This window comes from Sciurus carolinensis, chromosome 1 (assembly GCF_902686445.1).
Source record: "Sciurus carolinensis chromosome 1, mSciCar1.2, whole genome shotgun sequence".
NCBI lineage: Eukaryota > Metazoa > Chordata > Mammalia > Rodentia > Sciuridae > Sciurus > Sciurus carolinensis.
Genome location: NC_062213.1, coordinates 186791591 through 186808882, shown reverse-complemented (window position 1 = coordinate 186808882; position 17292 = coordinate 186791591). Strand labels below are relative to the sequence as shown.

The window sequence follows — 17292 nt, the reverse complement described above, 5'->3', positions numbered from 1 at the left end:
TTTTTTGTGTATTAGATATATATAAGCATGTATTAATATGTACAAATAGCCTGATGGGGTGGCATAGGCCTGTAATCCCAGATACTCAGGAGGCTGAGGCAGAAGGATCACAAGTTTGAGACCAACCAAGGCAATTCAGTGAGATCCTTTCTCGAGATAAAAAGGGCTAGAGATATAGTTTAGCAGTAGAGTGACCCTGGGTTTAATCCCCAGTACCACAAAAAAAAATTAAAAAATAAACAAACATACAACTAAATACAGATATATGTACACTATACAGTACACACGTTTATACACATGTACTCATATGTTGTATACACCGGAATTTACAATAGATACTGTATTGTCTTGGTTCTTTCACTTGTTTTGGCTATTTTTTGTACTCAAAATATTTACTTTATTGCCTTATTTATTTTCTTATAACATTTATTAAATGGCTCCCTTCTAATTACAGCTATTATTTTTTTAAAGCAAATATACACATACAATGTTGAACTTTAAATTTTTCTTTTCAGGAAAAGAAGAAAAAGAAACATAGAGACAGGAAATCGTCTGACTCTGACAGCTCAGACTCTGAGAGTGATACGGGCAAGAAAGCAAAGCACACATCAAAAGATAGCAAGGCGGCGAAGAAGAAGAAAAAGAAGAAAAAGCATAAGAAGAAGCACAAGGAATGAGAGTAGAAAAGAGAGATGGGGGTGGTTGAGAGAATAAGGAACCAAGAGCTTTGTGCCTTGAAGCTCTGGCTCCTGAAAAGACTCAATAGTGAGAATATGGCCTCCCACCCCACTGAGTTCCATGGGAACGCAGCAAGCAGGTTTGGGAGTTCCAGGTCAAAAGCAGCTGCCTGAATGAGTTTCTGTCCTTACTGCTCCTAATCCCTTTGCAAGTGACCCTTGAGGCCCACCCATTCATTAACTTCCTTCATTCAGCAGGAGGTCTATTTACCCTCCCCAGCTGCCACTGCCAGAGCTCCTTTGTAGGAGTCCAGGCTAAAGCCACAGTACTGCTGTGGAGGTGAGTGCCTGGCTGTATTTGAACAATGACTGGCACCTTCCTGTTGGTCTTCTTGAACCAGGTGATGGGGTAGTCTGTGCTGCATATGGGGGAGCACAGAGAAACTGGGAGCAGGAGGGAGAACAAGGTGAGAAGTGGTGCTCACTTTTTCCATTCCCCAGTATGGTTCTATGCTAGAAGTGATAGCCAGTGACAACAGCCATAAAGCAGTTGTTTGCAGTTTGACTTATGTATGACATTCCAACAGACCACTGAACCAGACACCTGAAGCCAAGATCATTGCTCTCCTTTCTATTTACTACTGTATGAGTTGGCTAGTTCCACTTCAGGACTCTGCTTAAATTCCTGGCACTAAACGGAAATGTGTTTGGTTTTAAACCTACTGAAACTTATTATTCTTATAATCCTTCTTCTTGGGTAACTTAACAGATTTATAGTCACTGAACCTGCATTAGTTGACAGAAAAACATTTAATATGTTCCCTTAGACTTTGGAGAGAAGCCCAGCCAAGGGCTGGTTACAGAGCTAGAATCACTTGCAGGCCACAGCTTTCTTGAGGTCACTTATAAACCCTTCTGTAATGATCAGATGATCTCTTTCCCCAGAGTTGATTAGAGAACCAGTAAGACTTATAACCTTGAGTACTAGCTTGGTGTATAGATGAGAGCTCAGCGGTCATCTTGACCAGTGGTCATCTCCTCCCACAATAGCACTAGCCTAGATCCTGTGAACCTACACCCTGGGAAGGGAGTAACCACAGCATTCCACAAAGAGCCAGACCCAAAAGTACTCAATGCACGATGGGCCAGAGGTGACAGTTCAGTGGCCAACCCTCTAATGACTGGAATGGTAATTTGACCATTGACAGGGGCAATGTCAAGGCAAGGTGTAGGTGCCTCTATCATTATTAGTGTCCCTGAGACTGCCCATTATAGCTTCTCATCCAGTGTTTGATCTTAAGTGACCTTAAAGCAGTTATTTCTGCTGACTGACACATGGGGAAAGACTCCTAGAACCATGGCACCAAAGGCAACTGGGTCATCTTTGCTCTGCTTTATTAACCTCAGAGCACTCTTTGGATACAGTTTAAAAAACAAAACAAAACAAAACCACACATACACAATGGGAACTGGAACTGGATTCAGGCTGGTGCCATTTGACCTCAAAAGAATTCCCCAAAGTAGATTTATACAAAATGCCAGAGGAAAAAATGAGGCAATGTGGTGCTGAGTCCAGGGGTAGCCAGCTGGCAGAGGAGCAGTCAGTGACAGCGCTGGCAGGTCACGCCTCCTTCTCGTAAGTGCGAGTGCACACTGCACTGCCATGGGTGAGCGTCTGGAAGGAAAGACAGAGTCAGGGGAAGGCCTGAGCAGCACTCTCTACTCATCCTGATAATTGTCACCTGAGTACCTGCTCTGTGCCAGGCACTTTACATACATACATATATATATATATATATATATATATATATATATTTTTTTTTTTTCTGTTTGATATGTACCAAGTCTCTAAGGTAGGCACTGTAATTCTTACTTTAGAGATGAGGGGAAATGAGCCTTAAAAAAGGATATAATTTGTTTCTCTTTCCCTTATACCATTCAGCTTCCTTCATCCTTACGCCTAAGATGGTGCCTGGCACACAGTAGACAAATAGTTGAATAAAGGGCTGGGGTTGTGGCTCAGTGGTAGAGTATTTGCCTAGCACATGTGAGGCACTGGGTTCGATCCCCAGCACCACATAAAATTAAATAAACCAAATAAAGGTACTGTGTCCATCTGCAACTAAAAATACTTTAAAAATTAAAAAAAAAAAAAAGATTACTTTCAAAAAAAAAAAAAAATAGTTGAATAAAAATGGCCAGAGATACTTGAGGAATGGCTGTGCTAAGCTACCAACTCTGCATTCTTTCCCTGAGTTCCCCAAGTTGGGGCAAGGCCAGATCCCCACCATTCAATCTGGTATCATTAGAGCCAAGCCCATGGCCTCACAGTAATCTGAATGGTCAGTGAGGTCCGGTACTTTGTATCCTATCCCCACCAAAGCTGGGCACCTTGTTCTCAACTCTGAGTGTAAGAATGTAGTTAGCAATTATGCTCCCCAGGAAGGTCTTCAGTGAAGATGCCGATAAAAGAACTTGAGGCCCTACAGCATTAGAAGGTAGAGACCACAAGTGGCTACCATCTGTGCCCTGAATCTGGGGGAGAGTTCAGTGGAGGGTACATTCTCCAAGTGAAGCCCCCAAGCTTATCTAAATAGACAGATCTGCCAGCCTGTGTTTGGTCCTTCCTATCCAGGCAATAGGTAAAGGAAGCCAGACCTAGAACTAACACAGAGGGACTGGGGAAGAAAGGGTTGTGCTGTCCATCAGTGCCCCCACCCGTCACCAGGTTGCCCCTGCATGTGAGAGGGAAGGAAATGCTTTCATGGGAAATGGGAGCCTGTCCTGGAGAGCCTGGAGTCAGATTGGCCCTGCTTCTCACCTCCTCTTGGGCTGTGGCCCATCTGCTGTCTGCCTCCCTCCCCAGTGATGGTTTCTGCTGTGCATACCCGGTCTTTTTCAGACTTCCCAGCAGCACTGAAGGTAGGGGTTAGTATAACCCACTTTATAGTTGCACTTGGAGAAGGTGACTTGTCCAAGTCATGTAGCCTATAAACCGGGATTTGAATCCAGACCTTTGTGAGTCCAAAGCTATGACCCTGCTTCTGCCTCTCTTGTCCCAGCTTTGATGGCTCCCAGGGGAGGACCTTGGCCTTCTACAGGCTAGGCTATAAAAAGTATTAGTAAACAGTTTGCTAAGGCTCCAAACTTGCCCGTCTTACCAAGATGAGTTTCCCATCACTTAGCTCCCGCACGAGTGTAGTCTCCTGCCCGTCCCACTTCTGCACATGGACAAGTTTTCCTCCATCCAGCGTCACAGTGGACTGTGAAAAAAGGGTAGAGGCCTGAGCGGCGATCTGAGCCAGGACTGAGGAACAGGATAAGAAGAAAGAGAGAGAAAAGTACTTATCCTATACTCCACAGCCCTGCTTCCTCCAAGACAGAAGACGTACCTGTCCATATTCCTGATGGATGAGCTGAGGAGGAGTTCTGGGATCTCTTTCTGGTTGTGGCCATCACACAGTGTCTAAAAGACCCTTCGTGATGGGGAGTGTTAGAAAATTAGGTTTCCCTCTCCTCAGTCCACATCATGTGACCCCCCCCTTCAGCTGACAAGAGGGCAGCAACTACAAGGTCATTGGGCTGGGTGTCCTTGGAGTGTGCCTCAGCCCTGGCTCAGAGGCCCATTTAGTCCTCTGGGTGCTGCCAGCCTGCATCAGCTGGATCTCATTTGGCAGCTCTCCCAGGTCTGTCTCCTCTAGGAATTTGGGGGCTATAGTCCAGACTTAGGAACCTTGCTGAGCAAGGTGCAGCAGGGGACAGAGGTTGTATTTATGTTTTGGGGTTGCTATGTCTTGCTGTGCTTTCTGTAGCCCACCTTACTCCTCATTCTCATCCCTCTGAGTTTTCTGCCCATTCAGACCAAATTATTTTTGGCACTCACATCCCAGAGTTGTGTTTCACTAGGGTTCTTGCCCCTCAAGAACTGGCAAGCTTAGGGAGGTAGGAATATGTGGCAGGACAGCCACCTTCCAAGGTCAGCTTCTGTTTTAGGGTAACATCCCCGGCTCTGCTGCCAGCCTGCTGTGTGATTCTGCACTGGGGTTTAGCGCCTCTTCCTCTGCAAGGAAAACAGCCCCTACCCTGTTCTTCCTGGGAGTAGCTATGAGGAAACCAGTGGAAGAGCTGTGTTTTAGGGTGAAGATGCCGCTGTAGGGATACCCTTTAGAAGTCAGAGCCCCTTTTTCTCTCCCATGCCTGGTCCTGTGCTGGGAAGCCTGAGGCAAGCTGCCAAGAGAAAACCACCATGGGGTAATGGAGACCTGAGACTGGGGGCTAGTTGCTCCCTACCCCCACCCTGGAACAGGGAGTTACGACTCGGTGGGAAGACACCCAGGGCAATGTGAGTGTACGTCTCAGAACACCATTCTAACTGCCTGTCAGTTGGCTGCACTGGAAATAGTTCCAGGGTCACTGGCCAAGCCTGGGAATTACAGGTTGCAGAAGAGGAAACATCTGAATAGGTCTCAGTCTCTTGTTCCCAGCTGCCTACTTTGTGGGTGGAGGCCTGGATGACCTCACTCAGTGGAAGGCCCTGATATCTCCTGGGCACCAGTCCCAAAACACTTCAGGTCACAGCCATGGCTGCTTAACTCCTCCATCTATGGAAGAGGAAAGAAACCCAGAGCTTCTGCATACCTTGCACAAGGTCACCCAGCTGGAGCTGAAGGAGCACTGAGGTCAGAACATTCTGGCTCTGTGCTGCCCACTCCCAGAGGCAGCTGGTAGGTGCTTCCAAGAAGGGATGGCAAGTGGACGGAACTAATATGTATTTAGCACCTAGGACCTTCTAGCACCGAGCAAGCTTTATGAACCTGTGTCATGCAAGTTCCCTGTAAGAGCCTGCCCTTCAGGGTCTCAGCACCCTTCTTTTCCTATGCCCCCTTCCCTGACTTACCTTGACCTTCCTGTCATCTGCTGTAGTCTCATCAAACTCCACCCCCAGCTGAAAGCTGATCTCCGTGTTCTTAAAGGTGCTCTGTGTTTTTAGGATGATGGTGTCCCCATTCTTTTCGATGATTGTGGTAGGCTTGGTCATGCTGGCCACTTGCCTGGTAGCAAAGCCCACACCTGAGGGCCAGGGGAAGATGATGAGAATATGAGCTGCAGCCCAGAGGCACTGTACAAGCTCAAGGAACTTGAGAGGAACTGTACAAGCTGATTCTTAGACCAGGATCAGCCTAAATCTTTGGTGTTTTTTGGGAGCTGAGCAGGTACTGGGGATTGATTCCAGAAGGACTTTACTACTGAGGCACATCTCCAATCTTTATTTTTTATTTTGAGACAGGGCCTCACTAAATTACTAAATCTGATCTTGAACTTGTGATCCTCCCGCCTCAGCCTCCTAACTCACTGGGATTACAGTTGCTGCTGCACCTGGCTGCCATTATTATTTTTTTTAAATTCAGTCTTCCCCTTAGCTCTGTGGAGCAAATAAACTTGACCCCATTAGATGAGAAACATAAGGAACAGGCATGCCACAGGAAGTTAGTGACAGAACTGAGATTAGAATAAGGTATCAAATAGCCAGGCATGGTGACACACCTGTAATCCTAACTACATGGGAGGCTGAGGCGGGATGATCACAAGTTCAAGGCCAGCCTGGGTAACTTAGTGAGACTCTTGTCTCAAAAAATAAAAAAGGTTGGGAATGTAGCTCAGTACTTGAGTATCCCTGGGTTCAATCCCCAGTGCCAACAATAATAAATAAGGTATCAAGTATGTTGTGTGGTAAGTATTGCTTTACCTCATTCAGTCCTTCCTATCCCCTTGAAATGTTGATAACAGTTATACTGTTATCTCTATTTTACAGATGTAAACACCGATGGAGTTTAAGCTAAGGGTCACACACCTAAAGTTGAAGCCATAACTGACTACAGAGCTCATTTATCTGTTCATACCACCTCCCAAGGCAGAGCACCAGGTTACAGTCCAGGCTACCCAAGTATCTCAAACTCAGGTGAAATAGACTTTGGCTTAAGAATTTTCTACCCTTGGAAATTTTTACCTGAAACCTGAGAAACATTAGTGCTCTTATCCACCAAATGTGGGAACACAACCATTGCAAAGCCTCTCATTTAGGGGGCAGGTACAAATTTAGAAGACTGGGGAGAGGTCTAGGGTGGTAAACACAATGAGTTAAGAAACACTCGTCCCCTGACTCCTATGGGGACTCTCCTGGCCTATGCATGGCTTCCCTGGGTGCTGGGCAAAGTCTACCAGCAAATGAACACAACTTTCAGCCTAAGCCTCCGTGCCTTCAGGCTGTAGCTTCCCTGGAATCTGCCCTTTTGCTACTGAACTCTCATCATGACTGCCCTGCCCCACTGCCCCCAGCAGCCTCTACTGAGCTGTCCGTCCCCAAGGCAGCGGTGAGGCAGGAGGCAGCCCAAGATAGTGGTGTCTGGTCTAAATGTGCCTGAGTACACAGTGCTTACTGGAAGCTGTGTACATTGCGCATGTTCTATACAGGTTGTTTTACTTAATGCTTGGAAAAGCCCTAAGGGTAGGTTTCATTGTTCCAAGTTTACAAATGGGGCTCTGTGTGGTGTCTGATCTGAATTCAAACAAAGAGCAAGCAATAGCTAGACTCCCAGACTGTTCACTGTTCCCGCAGTGCCATTCTGTCCTCACATAATGCATGCATCAAGGCCACCAGTTGTGCCTGTGTTCGTTGGTACTAAGCTGGACCTCTTTGCCTCCTGAGAACCCTTGGTCTAGGGCACGAGGGGTAGGGACTGCCTCTGCAGTTATGCTGATGCCAGCCCACCCTACCTGCCCAGTGAGGGGCTTGGCCTTACTTCCTGGAATCAGGGTGAGTCAGACCAGTCATACTCCCTAGTGCAGAGGTGGGCCTTGTCACCGCACCAGAAGCTGTTTGCTCAGGACCTGCCAAGGGGTATGGAATGTTGAGGAAGGAAACCAGAGATAAATGAGGGACTGAGACACAAGAAACTAAGGAAAACTGCAAGGCATGATGGCGCACACCTGTAATCCCAGTGACTTGGGAGGCTGAAACAGGAGGATCACCAAATTCAAGGCCAGCCGCAGCAACTTAGACTCTGTCTCAAAAAATAGAAAAAGGGCTGAGGGTGTAGTTCAGTGGTACAGCACCCCTGGGTTCAATCCCTAGTACCACAAAAAAAGAAAGAAATGAAGCCAAAGCTAGCTCCTGAGAGCTAAGGTGTTGTTTTCTTCCTTTCCTTTTCTTTCTTTTCCTTCCCTTCTCTTCCTTTCCTCCCTCCCTTTCTCTTTGCCTTTCCCCTTCTCCCTTTCCCCTTCTTCTCTCCCTCCCTCCCTTCCTTTCTTCCTTCTCCCTTCTTCAGTGGGCCTCATTCTTTCTGAGAAAAGCAGGCTGAATAGTCTTAGGCCCTAACATAAGAAGTTGTCATGGGTTAAGAGCATAGCTCAGTGCTATGTGTTCTAACATGCTTAGTGTGTTTCAGGTCCTGGGTCAACCTTTAGCACCCCAAAAGACAAAACCTGCCCAAAGATGACAGGTCCTTAGGGAGACCTGGCCTCTGGCCCAAATTGGGCAGAATAAGGGAACAAGGGTAGTAAACTTGTTGCAGCTCAGTTTGGGTCATTTGGCCCAAACATCTGCTTTGAGAAGAGGAACTAAACCTGGGCAATTCAGATTCCCCAAGAGCTTGCTTCTCTTCCAAACAATGGTTGCCTTCCTGAAGTCACTAGGTATGTCCCCAGGATAGGGTAGGTGTAACTGAGAGCTAGGGTACACTTTGGGTACCTGTTCCAAAGAAGGACTAGGAGCAAAGATTGAGAGGGACCCCTACATACACCTGTTTACCTATCTGCTGCAACTAACCCTCCTTCCTTGGAAGCAAGGCATGGAACCCAGCTCAACCGTGAACATCATCCCAGGTTTCCCTGTCCCAACCTGGTGGACTAGAATAGAGCCCAGAATTTCAGAGAAAGGGCATCACCTTCTCCATCTAAGTTCAAACCAGCAGAGGAAGGGCTGAGGTCAGTCTTTCGGTAAGCAGTTCCTCCCATTCCTAGTGTCTACAGGGTAGTGGGAAGATCTCTGGGTTATGGATCTGTAAGTCCTGGGTTTTCTTACCAGCTCTGCTATGGAATTTCTACTCAATCTTGGCCTGTTTTCCTACGGTCCTTACCTGTAGGATTCTTTGAAACTATTCTTCCCCATTCTACAATCACACAGTTCTCCATACCCTCCTAGACCAGTGACCCTCCCCCTTGAGCAGGTCTTGACCTTGCTCTAGAACCCTCTGCTGCACCCTGGAAGTCCAAAGGCTTTCTCACACTGCTCCTTGTACTGAACAGGTGGCTGAGATAGGCTGTAGGGAAGCCCAGGTGGCGATGGGCCTCTTGTCCCACCCTACCACCAGGCTCACTTACAGTGACTAAGACCTGCTGACACACCACTGCAGGCCAATGCCAGATTGCTGAGAAATCACCTCCTGGGACAGTCTTTTCCCTAATGCAACATGGAGGGGAAGGGATTTTGGCTAACTGTGCCAGAGTCTCTGTCTCACTTCTTGCACATATCCTATTCACTGATTTTTCTCACTCAATCTCTTCCTAGGTTCCTTCCTACTTCTTTAGGTCACAGAACACTATCTGTCCCATTCCCTTTCTGGATTCAAACTCCTCCAGATTCTGTGCCCCACATACCCCTTTTTTTCTCCCCAGGCTCACCTTGGGCTTTTGATTAGTGCTCTTCTCTTATCCAAACCCTCCCCCTACCTCCAGATCATATACCCCTCTTCCTAGAAAGCGACTCCCTGCCTGACATCGGGAGACACAGCTGCCTCCTCCCTGCACCTCCTTACCTGGGTAGCCCTCTGCCAGGTTCGGACCATGAAAGCCCCATCCCAAAAGGCCTCCCACGCCCCAGCCCAGGCTGCCATCTCTGCGTCCCGCTATCCAACCTTATCCAGGAGGGATGGATGCGGGCAGGCGCACAAGAAACCAGACAAGCAGAGCGCTGTGCCGAGCTAGGTGAGCAGCAAGCCCCTTCCCACCCGGCATCCAGAGTTCGGCTGCCCGCTCACCAAGTGACTTCATGTAATCATCAAAATTCTTGCTGTCCACTAGTTTCCAGGTGCCCAGGAAGGCGTCCACCATGGTGAGGCTGGGCTAGGCTGAGAAAGAAGCTGTGAGAGATGAAAGACTTGCAGAGACTCTGGGACCGGCGGCTCCCGGACCGAGCTGCCGCTTTAAATAGCCCTTGCATCACATGATGAGCTGTGGCCCACGCCCCCCGGCTCCCGAAATAGGAAGCCCGGGGCGAGCGCTCGCTCACGGGGGCTGGGCGCCCATCCCCCACCCGCCCAGGGGGGAGGGGCCCGGCCGGTGGCGCCGGGCTCGCCTGCGTCAGCGCCGGTGCCCGGCCGCGGAGTCCCATGCCCGAGCTGGCAACATCTGCTCCTTCCCCTGGCTTGGGGCGCTCTCCGGAATCTGAGCAGGAAGCGACTGGGGCCCGGCCGCGAGCTAATGCGCACGCCACCGACACTACCACCTGCGTCCCTGCGGCCGAGATGAGACTAGAGGAGAGGGAAGCTCGCCCTTGGGTTGGTGACCCCCGCGGGGAAAGCTGTGGCTGACTCTGTGGCACGGGCGTCTTTGCCCTTAATTCATAGGTGAGAAGCCAGCTCAGGGGGGAACGGACAAGGTCATTGGAAATACGCGGTGCACTGAAGCCCAGATGGCAAGCCTAGCACCCTCCTCCCACTGCCCGGGGCGGGGGCTCGGGGCGTCATCAGGGGCACTGTCTGCTATGGAGCTGCCCCTGCGTCCTTCCCCGTGCCCACCCCGCACGTGCTCTCCCCTCCCTACGGAATGTCTCCGGCTGGCGCCTTTCCTCCCGCGGACCAGCTCCCCACCTTGCCCTGACCTCTGAGCTTGAGCTCATGTCGCTCAGGTCGTTCCCTTCACCCTCCTTCAGAAATTCTGTCAGGCCCAAGGACCCCTCCCTGACCTGGGCACCAGCCGGCTTGCCTTCTCCTAGAACTGGCACCTCCTTCAAAGAGCCCACTACGTGGTCGTTTTGGCACTTTACAGTTCACAAAGCACTTTTCGTAATGAAAAGACCCTCCTTGTATTGATGTTTGTTGCATTCTCAGGGCTCTAAGTACATTATCATGTTGAACTTTTTTTTAAACAAAGTCCTTGAATTAAATGTTGCCATTCCCTGGTTAGGAGTGAACAATGGGAGCTCAGCTCGGAGGAACCCGTTCATGAATCCAGCAGCTATTAAAACACTTGGTTTGTGCTGGGAACTGCTGTGGAGAGAGACAACGGGAAACAGGCCCATGGTTAGTCTTAAGGAACAGTCCCTCACCTAGCGTGGTGACTTGACAGGGAGGCCTGTGCTGAGCCTGACCTGGGGGCTCATGGACAAGAGAAGAGAGGTCTGGGAGAATTCCCAGCAGAAGGGCCCTGCACAGGCGGGGTGAACGCCAGCCTGCAGAAGGGTACTTGGTGGACAAGGGGGGTCCCTGAGACCCTTCCGACTCTGCCTCACACCTATAATGGGGCAGATCTTCCTCCCTGGGCCTGTTTCCCATGGGGAAATCTCTTCTTCCCTTCCCCTGGCTCTCCTGGGAAGAAGGCCCAGAGGAAGAGTCCTCTCCCAAGGTCTTGATTCCTTTGGACTACCCAGTTGCCAGAAGACTCAGAGGCCCATTTTGGCCAAAGCTACTGGGACAGGCCTCAGGGCTAGACATGGAGCCCTGGTGACCTCACTACCAGAGCAGGTGCCAGGGGAGGCGGGGGTAAGGATGGTTTCTGACTTCAAGGTCACACAGCCTTTAGACACAGGGCCTCCACTCTCAAGGACCGAGTGGCCTGAGACCCAGGTCCCCAAGCTGTGTCCCTTTGTGATCTTTATATTGCAGTGGTGGAGAGCTGCAGCTGGGTTGACAATTGCTGGTGGAAAGATGTGTGTCCCCATCCTAACTTCACTGGGTATTAGGCTGTGGCCTTCAGCAATGCACTGAAGTCACTTGTCGTTTCAGTTTTGTCTTTGAAGTAGAGGTACGTGGGGATCAAGTAGGAGAACACATTTAAATGCTAAGCATGGTTCCCTCAATAGACATTCACTGCCGCTGCCTGGTTTTAGTAGCTCCATGAATGATGCAGGACACCTGAGTCTGAAGCCTGCCCCGCCCCTGCTGGGTCTTCCAAGGCAGGTTTCTTTGCTTCCTGGTTCTTCTTTATCCTGAGTCAGGACTAGAAAAGGCTGCAGCTGTGAAGGACAGAAGAGGTTCAGCGTGGGTTTTGAGTCACTCTAGACAAACCCCAGATCAGCTACCCCTGCTCTAACTACTGTGCTCTCACAGTGTCACCACAGTTGACTCCTAAGTCACACCGCATCTTTCTTCTGCTGATTTTCATCCTCTTTCTGTGTGTGTGTGTGTGTGTGTGTGTGTGTGTGTGTGTGAGTGTGCGATGTTAGTTACTGGAAATTGGGTCTAGGGGTACACTGCCACTGAGTCATATCCCCAGCCCTCTCTACAGGGTCTGGGTAAGTTGCCTAGGTGGGCCTTGAAATCTGAATCCCCTGTTCAGCCTCCTGAGTTGATGGCTTTATAGGTGCAACTCCCACGCTGGAACCTTTCATCCTGCCTCCTAAGTATGTGCATCCTCTCCTCCTCACCCTGAGTACCTGCATCCTCCTTGCCCTCCCATGCTCACTACGGTTTTGGGAGGGGTGTGTGTGCATCCTGTCCTGCTCCTCTTGCTATTGGCAGATCCAGATGTGGCTATAGCATCTGGCGGGCAGCAGAACCAGTGCTTGCCAAGAGCAGCATCTCTTCAGGCCTCTCCCTACGCTGACGTCACCATTCTGTTTCCACAGCAACCACAGCCTGGGAGGATGGAGAAGAGGAGCGATGAGTAACCAGGAGTGACCAATGAGATGCGCCGGCACACCGGATGATCCATGGGGCCATGGGGAGGGGAAAGGGAGGCCTGCTCAGCATCTCCAGCTCTTTCCTGGACCCTCCCTTGCCATCTGGGTGCCTCCATTAAGGACTGTGCTGCTGGCCTGGGAAAGGTTTGGAGGTGGAGCCAAAGAAGCAGAGCTAGAGGGCCCACTGACGCGGGCATGTGGAGACCCTCCTTTTGCCCCTCCGGGATCTAAGTCAGTGGATGCTGACCATCTTCACCTTGCTCCTTGCCACCTCTAATACCTGCAACTGGGACTTTTTCTCTTTTTCTGGTAATGGTAGAGCTCTCAGTCTCTGCCTACCATGGAATCGTGGGGTTTTGATAACCCTTTGTTCCACACCCTCCGTGCTTCTCCCTTGGTACATGGAATATCAGAAGCATTCTGCTTAGAAAGAGGCCTCTTTCAAGCAGGGCACTGTGGTGGCACCCTCATCTAATCCCAGATACTCGGAGACTAAGGCAAGTTTGAGGCCAGCCTCCACAATTTAGAGGCCTGGGTTCTGAATCCCAGGCCTGTCAGTTACTAGCTAGAGAACTGCAGCGAGCACTGTCCCCTTCTGAATCTCCTTTCCCCTCAAATGCAGCAAGGTCCTCAATTTCTTGGGGTTGTCATAGGCTTAAAAGAGAGAATAAATGGAAAACCTAAAACGAATATTCAACAAATAGTAATTCCTTTTTCTCTCTCCCTTCCAGGTTTCCTCCCCAGGACAGTTGAATGAGCCAAGTCCTTTTGAGACCCTGAGTCAAAAGGAAGGTTCCAAGTGTTTGGTTAACTTTTTCTGAGGTCATGGAGTAGACATTAGATACTGCAGATAAGTTCCCTCCTCCCTCCCTTTCTGTCCCTTTAAATAACCTGTCCACCATACTACTCTTAATTGCACTCCCCCTGAGGCCAGGCCCTATGCTGGGCTTGGGGGATCTGGTAAACAGGAAAGCTGCGGCCCTGCCCCCGTCACAGTTTAGAGGGACTGCAGCCACAGGGGGTGGAGGCAAGTGTTCCTTCTGCCACTAGGAAATCTGCTTCCTTGTTCTCCAAATTCTGCCAGGTGAGAACTGGACTTCTGGATGCCTATTGTAACCTGTGTCTCAAAGGCAGCTTTCTTTGGGGACAGACCTGTTTCCAGGAAATCAGCCTCAGGAGTCGCTGTGGGGTGGGTCTGAGAGGACAAACGACGCCAGCACCCACAGGTGTACTCAACACTGGTTCGCTTCTGAGAAACAGCTGCCCCAGGCAGGCAGCCTGCTCCCTAGAAGGGGACAAAGGCCCTGCAGCCCCAGGGGGAGGGGCCGCTCAGGAGCTGGGAGGGGCCACCTTCCCGGAACCAGCGGTTTTATTTCTTTTTCCAGTGCTGGGGATTGAACCCAGGGCCTTGCCTGTGCTGGGCAAGCACTTACCACTGAGCTACCCCCAGCCCTAACCAGCTGCTCTGTCTGTTACTGACAGAATAAAGCCCAGCCTCTTTAGCCTGGTCTCACCTGTTCTGTTGACTTGTTACTGAAATCCTGTTTCAGAAAGAGCACCTGGCAGATAGTTGGGTTCTGAATAATGAAGAATGAGTGAGTGAGAGAAAGAGCGAGTGGGTGGGTGCATCTGGCTACCTCTCCAGCTTTAGGTTCTCTGGAGAGACTCAGCTGGGTTCCAGTCTTGCCTTTGTTACTTATATACCAGCTGGGTGACCTTGAGCAAGTCATGACCTCCCTGAGTGTCAGTTTATTCCTCTGTCAAAAACACCAGGATACTGGCCAAATTATATTGTTATCTTGTGTGCATGTCTGAATATGTGACAATTGACCCCAGCATTAGGTACAACTATGACACACCAATAAAACATATAGAAAGAAAAAAATAAAAACCAACACAGGGTCCCTGCCTAGCTGGCCTCCCAAGGACTCTGAGAAGACAAGCAAGCTTCCCTTTGTGCAGCCCCTGGTAACCCCTGCCTGTCTCTTTAGGCTCTCATGCTGCAGCCTTTGGACTCTTTTTTTTAAAGTGTTTATTCTTTCGTTCTGATCTTTGGTACCTTCCAGGGACGTATGCTTCCCTCTTACTGAGCTACATCCCAGCTCTTTTTATTTAGAAACAGGGTCTCAGTAAGTTGCTTAGGGTCTTGCTAAATTGCTGAGGCTGGCCTCAAACTTGCAATTCTCCTGCCTCAGCCTCCTGAGTCACTGGGACTACAACAGGCATGCGCCACCATACCTGGCCTGCCTACAGTTCTCTTCCTGCCTTGTCCCTTGTTAACTCTACACATTTTTCTACTGTTTGCTTAACTGTCCTGTCTCTGGGTGTCTCCGTCGCCCTGTCTGAACACTTACCCTGCTTCGATGTGGTCAGAGTATGTCTTTGCTGTTTCGCTGGAGGCCCTTCTAGGGTTAGACAGCTCTGCTGCTCTCCGCTGTGCACAGGGCCTAGCAAGTATTTGTCTGGTGGTGGATGAGCAGTCTCTCCAGAGCAAAGAAAGCCACTGTCCTCCTCATGGTTCTCTCTGAAAATTCTGCCCCCACCCCCAGCTCTCAGCTCTCCTCCTGCAAAGGATCCGCTCTCCTGACCTCTTTACTCCACCCAGGGCCAGGACACTGGGCCATTTCCAGTGTGTGGTGGGATCCCACATTCTCCCGGGTGAGAACTGGACTTCTGGGTGCTTGGTGTAGCCTGTATCTCAAAGGCAGCTTTCTTTGGGGACAGAGCTGTTTCCAGGAAGTAATGTAATCAGATCCCAGACTTGGAACTGACTAGTTTCCTCTTCCAGTGAAAATTTGCTTTGGCAAAAATCTAAATAACCTCTAATATTGGATGAAGTAAACTATAATTAGAAAGGTAGACCTAGTGCTACACCAGCAGCACCTCACGTGCCCCTGTGCCATGTGGCCTGGCCTCCACTCTCATCCCCCACAGTGACTCTGTCCCCCTCCTTGCACCAGACAGGTGGCACAGTGGTCACACCTCAGAGTGCATTCTGTTCAGGAACAGCTTGCCCAAGATTCTGGAAGGATGCAGGCTGTTCCAGGAGGCCCGGTGAGCCTTGTTGGTGAGGACAGGTGACTGCTGTGCGTCCCTGGGTGAGGCGAGGAGTGGACCTTGACTCAGGAGTCGGGGCCAGAATTGTTCCAGGAAGCAGGTGTGGAGCCGGGCTGCCGGCCTGGTGTGGGCTTTCCTGGGGTCTTGGGGGTCGTGTCGAGGTCCGTGGGGCAGCATGCTTGGGCTTCACAGTTAGCCAAGACACTAGGTGGCAAGGGGAAGGAGCTCACTTTAAGGACCAGGAGGGCTGAAGGGAGGCCAGGCCTGGACCACGGTAGCCGCTGGTCGATTTCCCCGGCCACCATGATGGCCGACTCTGACAGGCCAGTGCTGGGTTCAGCAGCCTCTGTCTCAATTCTTGTGATCCTGATAACGACCTCGTGGTCAGGACTTGTCCCCAGCTTACAGACGAGAAGAGGCTCTGGAGGCTGCGTGGCTGAGGGCAGCTCCCCCAGCTTCCCCGCGGGAGTCCTCACCCTGCCTGGCACTCTGGCCTCGGCAGGGCCCTCCTTTAGTGTTCCCTTGGTGGCCGGCAAGGCCAGGTGATCTCTTCAGTCCTCCACACACTGGTGCTCAGTGCTTCAGAAGGGACTCTCCGAATGGGGCAGAGGCCGATGTGGAGCCGACTGGAAAGAGGACACATTTTTCCAGTGTCCCTGCCTTCAACCCGCACCCTCATCAGTGGGTAGGCTGGCAGGCTCCCCTTTGCCCTACAAGTGGGGCCAAGGGAACAGGTGATGCTCAGTCCCAGCCCAAAATACTCACTGGTCACTGGGGTCACTGAGGTCTGAGAGCAGGACCGCCTGCCAGCAGTCAGGCAGGGCCCATCTACTTTGGCTAACAGACCCAGAGGACCAGGAGCCCAGGCAGCAGGGCCACTGCCTGCCCAATCCCCAGTCCCGTGACTGCACCAGCCTGTCCCGGGCCCACCTTCTCACGCAGTCCGTTTATCTGGCATCAGGCCTGGTCTGGGGCTATTTCTAGATGTTCTCCCTGTCTCCTTGGCCTGGGCCTCCAGCCAAGTCAGGCCATTCACACACTCATTTCTTTCTCTCTCTCTCTCTCTCTCTCTCTCTCTCTCTCTCTCTCTCTCTCTCTCTCTGTCTCTCTCAAGTGCTCATTGAACCTGACTGCCACTGGCTTGGTGCCATACTAGGTACAACAACCCACAGAAGACCTAGACTTGGTTTCCTCCCTCAGAGGGAGATGGGACAGGCGGACACCTCTAGGGGCTGTGACAGGACAGACAGCCTGGGCTAACAGGGCTGTGGACCCTGCACCTTGGAAGACCAGAGAAGCCGCTCACCCTGCCGGGAGGGTCAGGAGAGGCTCCACGCGGGAGGAGGTCTTGGCCTGTGTCTTGAAAGACACAAGGAGTCTGTCGCTAGGGGTGGAAGAAGAATTGGGAAGGCCGAGGGAGAAGGAATAGCTGAAGGAAGAGGTGCCTTTCTCCATGATTGGTCTGCGGGGAGGGCAGAGGATAAAAATGGCAAGTGAGGAGATCCAAAAGACAGCTAGGGCCAGACAGGGAGAGGTCTTCCATCACAGAGAAGCCTGGCCTTTTTTCTGAAGGCAAGCAAGAGTCATTGAGGCTGAGGCAGGAAAATCACAAGTTGAAGCCAGCCCCAGCAACTTAACAAGAGGTCTCAAAAGAAAAAGAAC

At 50.7% G+C, this 17292-nt stretch overlaps 2 protein-coding genes and 1 long non-coding RNA gene across 7 annotated transcripts in view; 2 read left to right on the top strand and 1 right to left on the bottom strand.

Annotated features, from left to right (window-relative positions):
* The window catches only part of Zcchc17 (zinc finger CCHC-type containing 17), a 48994-nt gene extending 46542 nt beyond the window's left edge, over positions 1–2452 (top strand). For all 3 annotated transcript variants that reach the window (XM_047547250.1, XM_047547262.1, XM_047547256.1), the window contains one exon: positions 516–2452. In XM_047547250.1, coding sequence (XP_047403206.1) covers positions 516–677 — 162 coding nt within the window. In that variant the 3' untranslated portion in view covers positions 678–2452. The remainder of the gene's footprint in view (positions 1–515) is intronic.
* Fabp3 (fatty acid binding protein 3) lies at positions 2056–9869 on the bottom strand. Its single transcript, XM_047547278.1, has 4 exons — positions 9713–9869; positions 5575–5747; positions 3839–3940; positions 2056–2352 (listed from the first exon to the last, which is right to left on the bottom strand). The coding sequence occupies exons 1-4, from the start codon at positions 9783–9785 to the stop codon at positions 2299–2301; spliced, it is 402 nt and encodes a 133-aa protein (XP_047403234.1). The 5' UTR covers positions 9786–9869; the 3' UTR covers positions 2056–2298.
* Positions 9870–9916: 47 nt separating this feature from the next.
* On the top strand, positions 9917–14081 carry LOC124981108 (uncharacterized). 3 transcript variants are annotated; one of them, XR_007107922.1, is made up of 5 exons: positions 9917–10300; positions 10860–10975; positions 11558–11696; positions 12520–13074; positions 13305–14081. It is a non-coding gene; the product is annotated as an uncharacterized LOC124981108 (long non-coding RNA). The 3 variants fall into 3 exon arrangements; XR_007107921.1 differs by lacking the exon at positions 10860–10975 and having other exon boundaries at positions 9920–10300; XR_007107924.1 differs by lacking the exons at positions 10860–10975; positions 11558–11696 and having other exon boundaries at positions 9920–10300.
* Positions 14082–17292: the final 3211 nt, after the last annotated feature.

Excerpts from the sequence above, each read along its gene's own strand:
- Fabp3 (XM_047547278.1), bottom strand. The coding sequence starts at position 9,785 with ATGGTGGACGCCTTCCTGGGCACCTGGAAACTAGTGGACAGCAAGAAT. Across the intron at positions 5,748-9,712 it reads TGATTACATGAAGTCACTTG|GTGTGGGCTTTGCTACCAGG; the intron begins GTGAGCGGGCAG and ends CCTGGCCCTCAG. Across the intron at positions 2,353-3,838 it reads GTGATGGGAAACTCATCTTG|ACGCTCACCCATGGCAGTGC; the intron begins GTAAGACGGGCA and ends CTTTCCTTCCAG.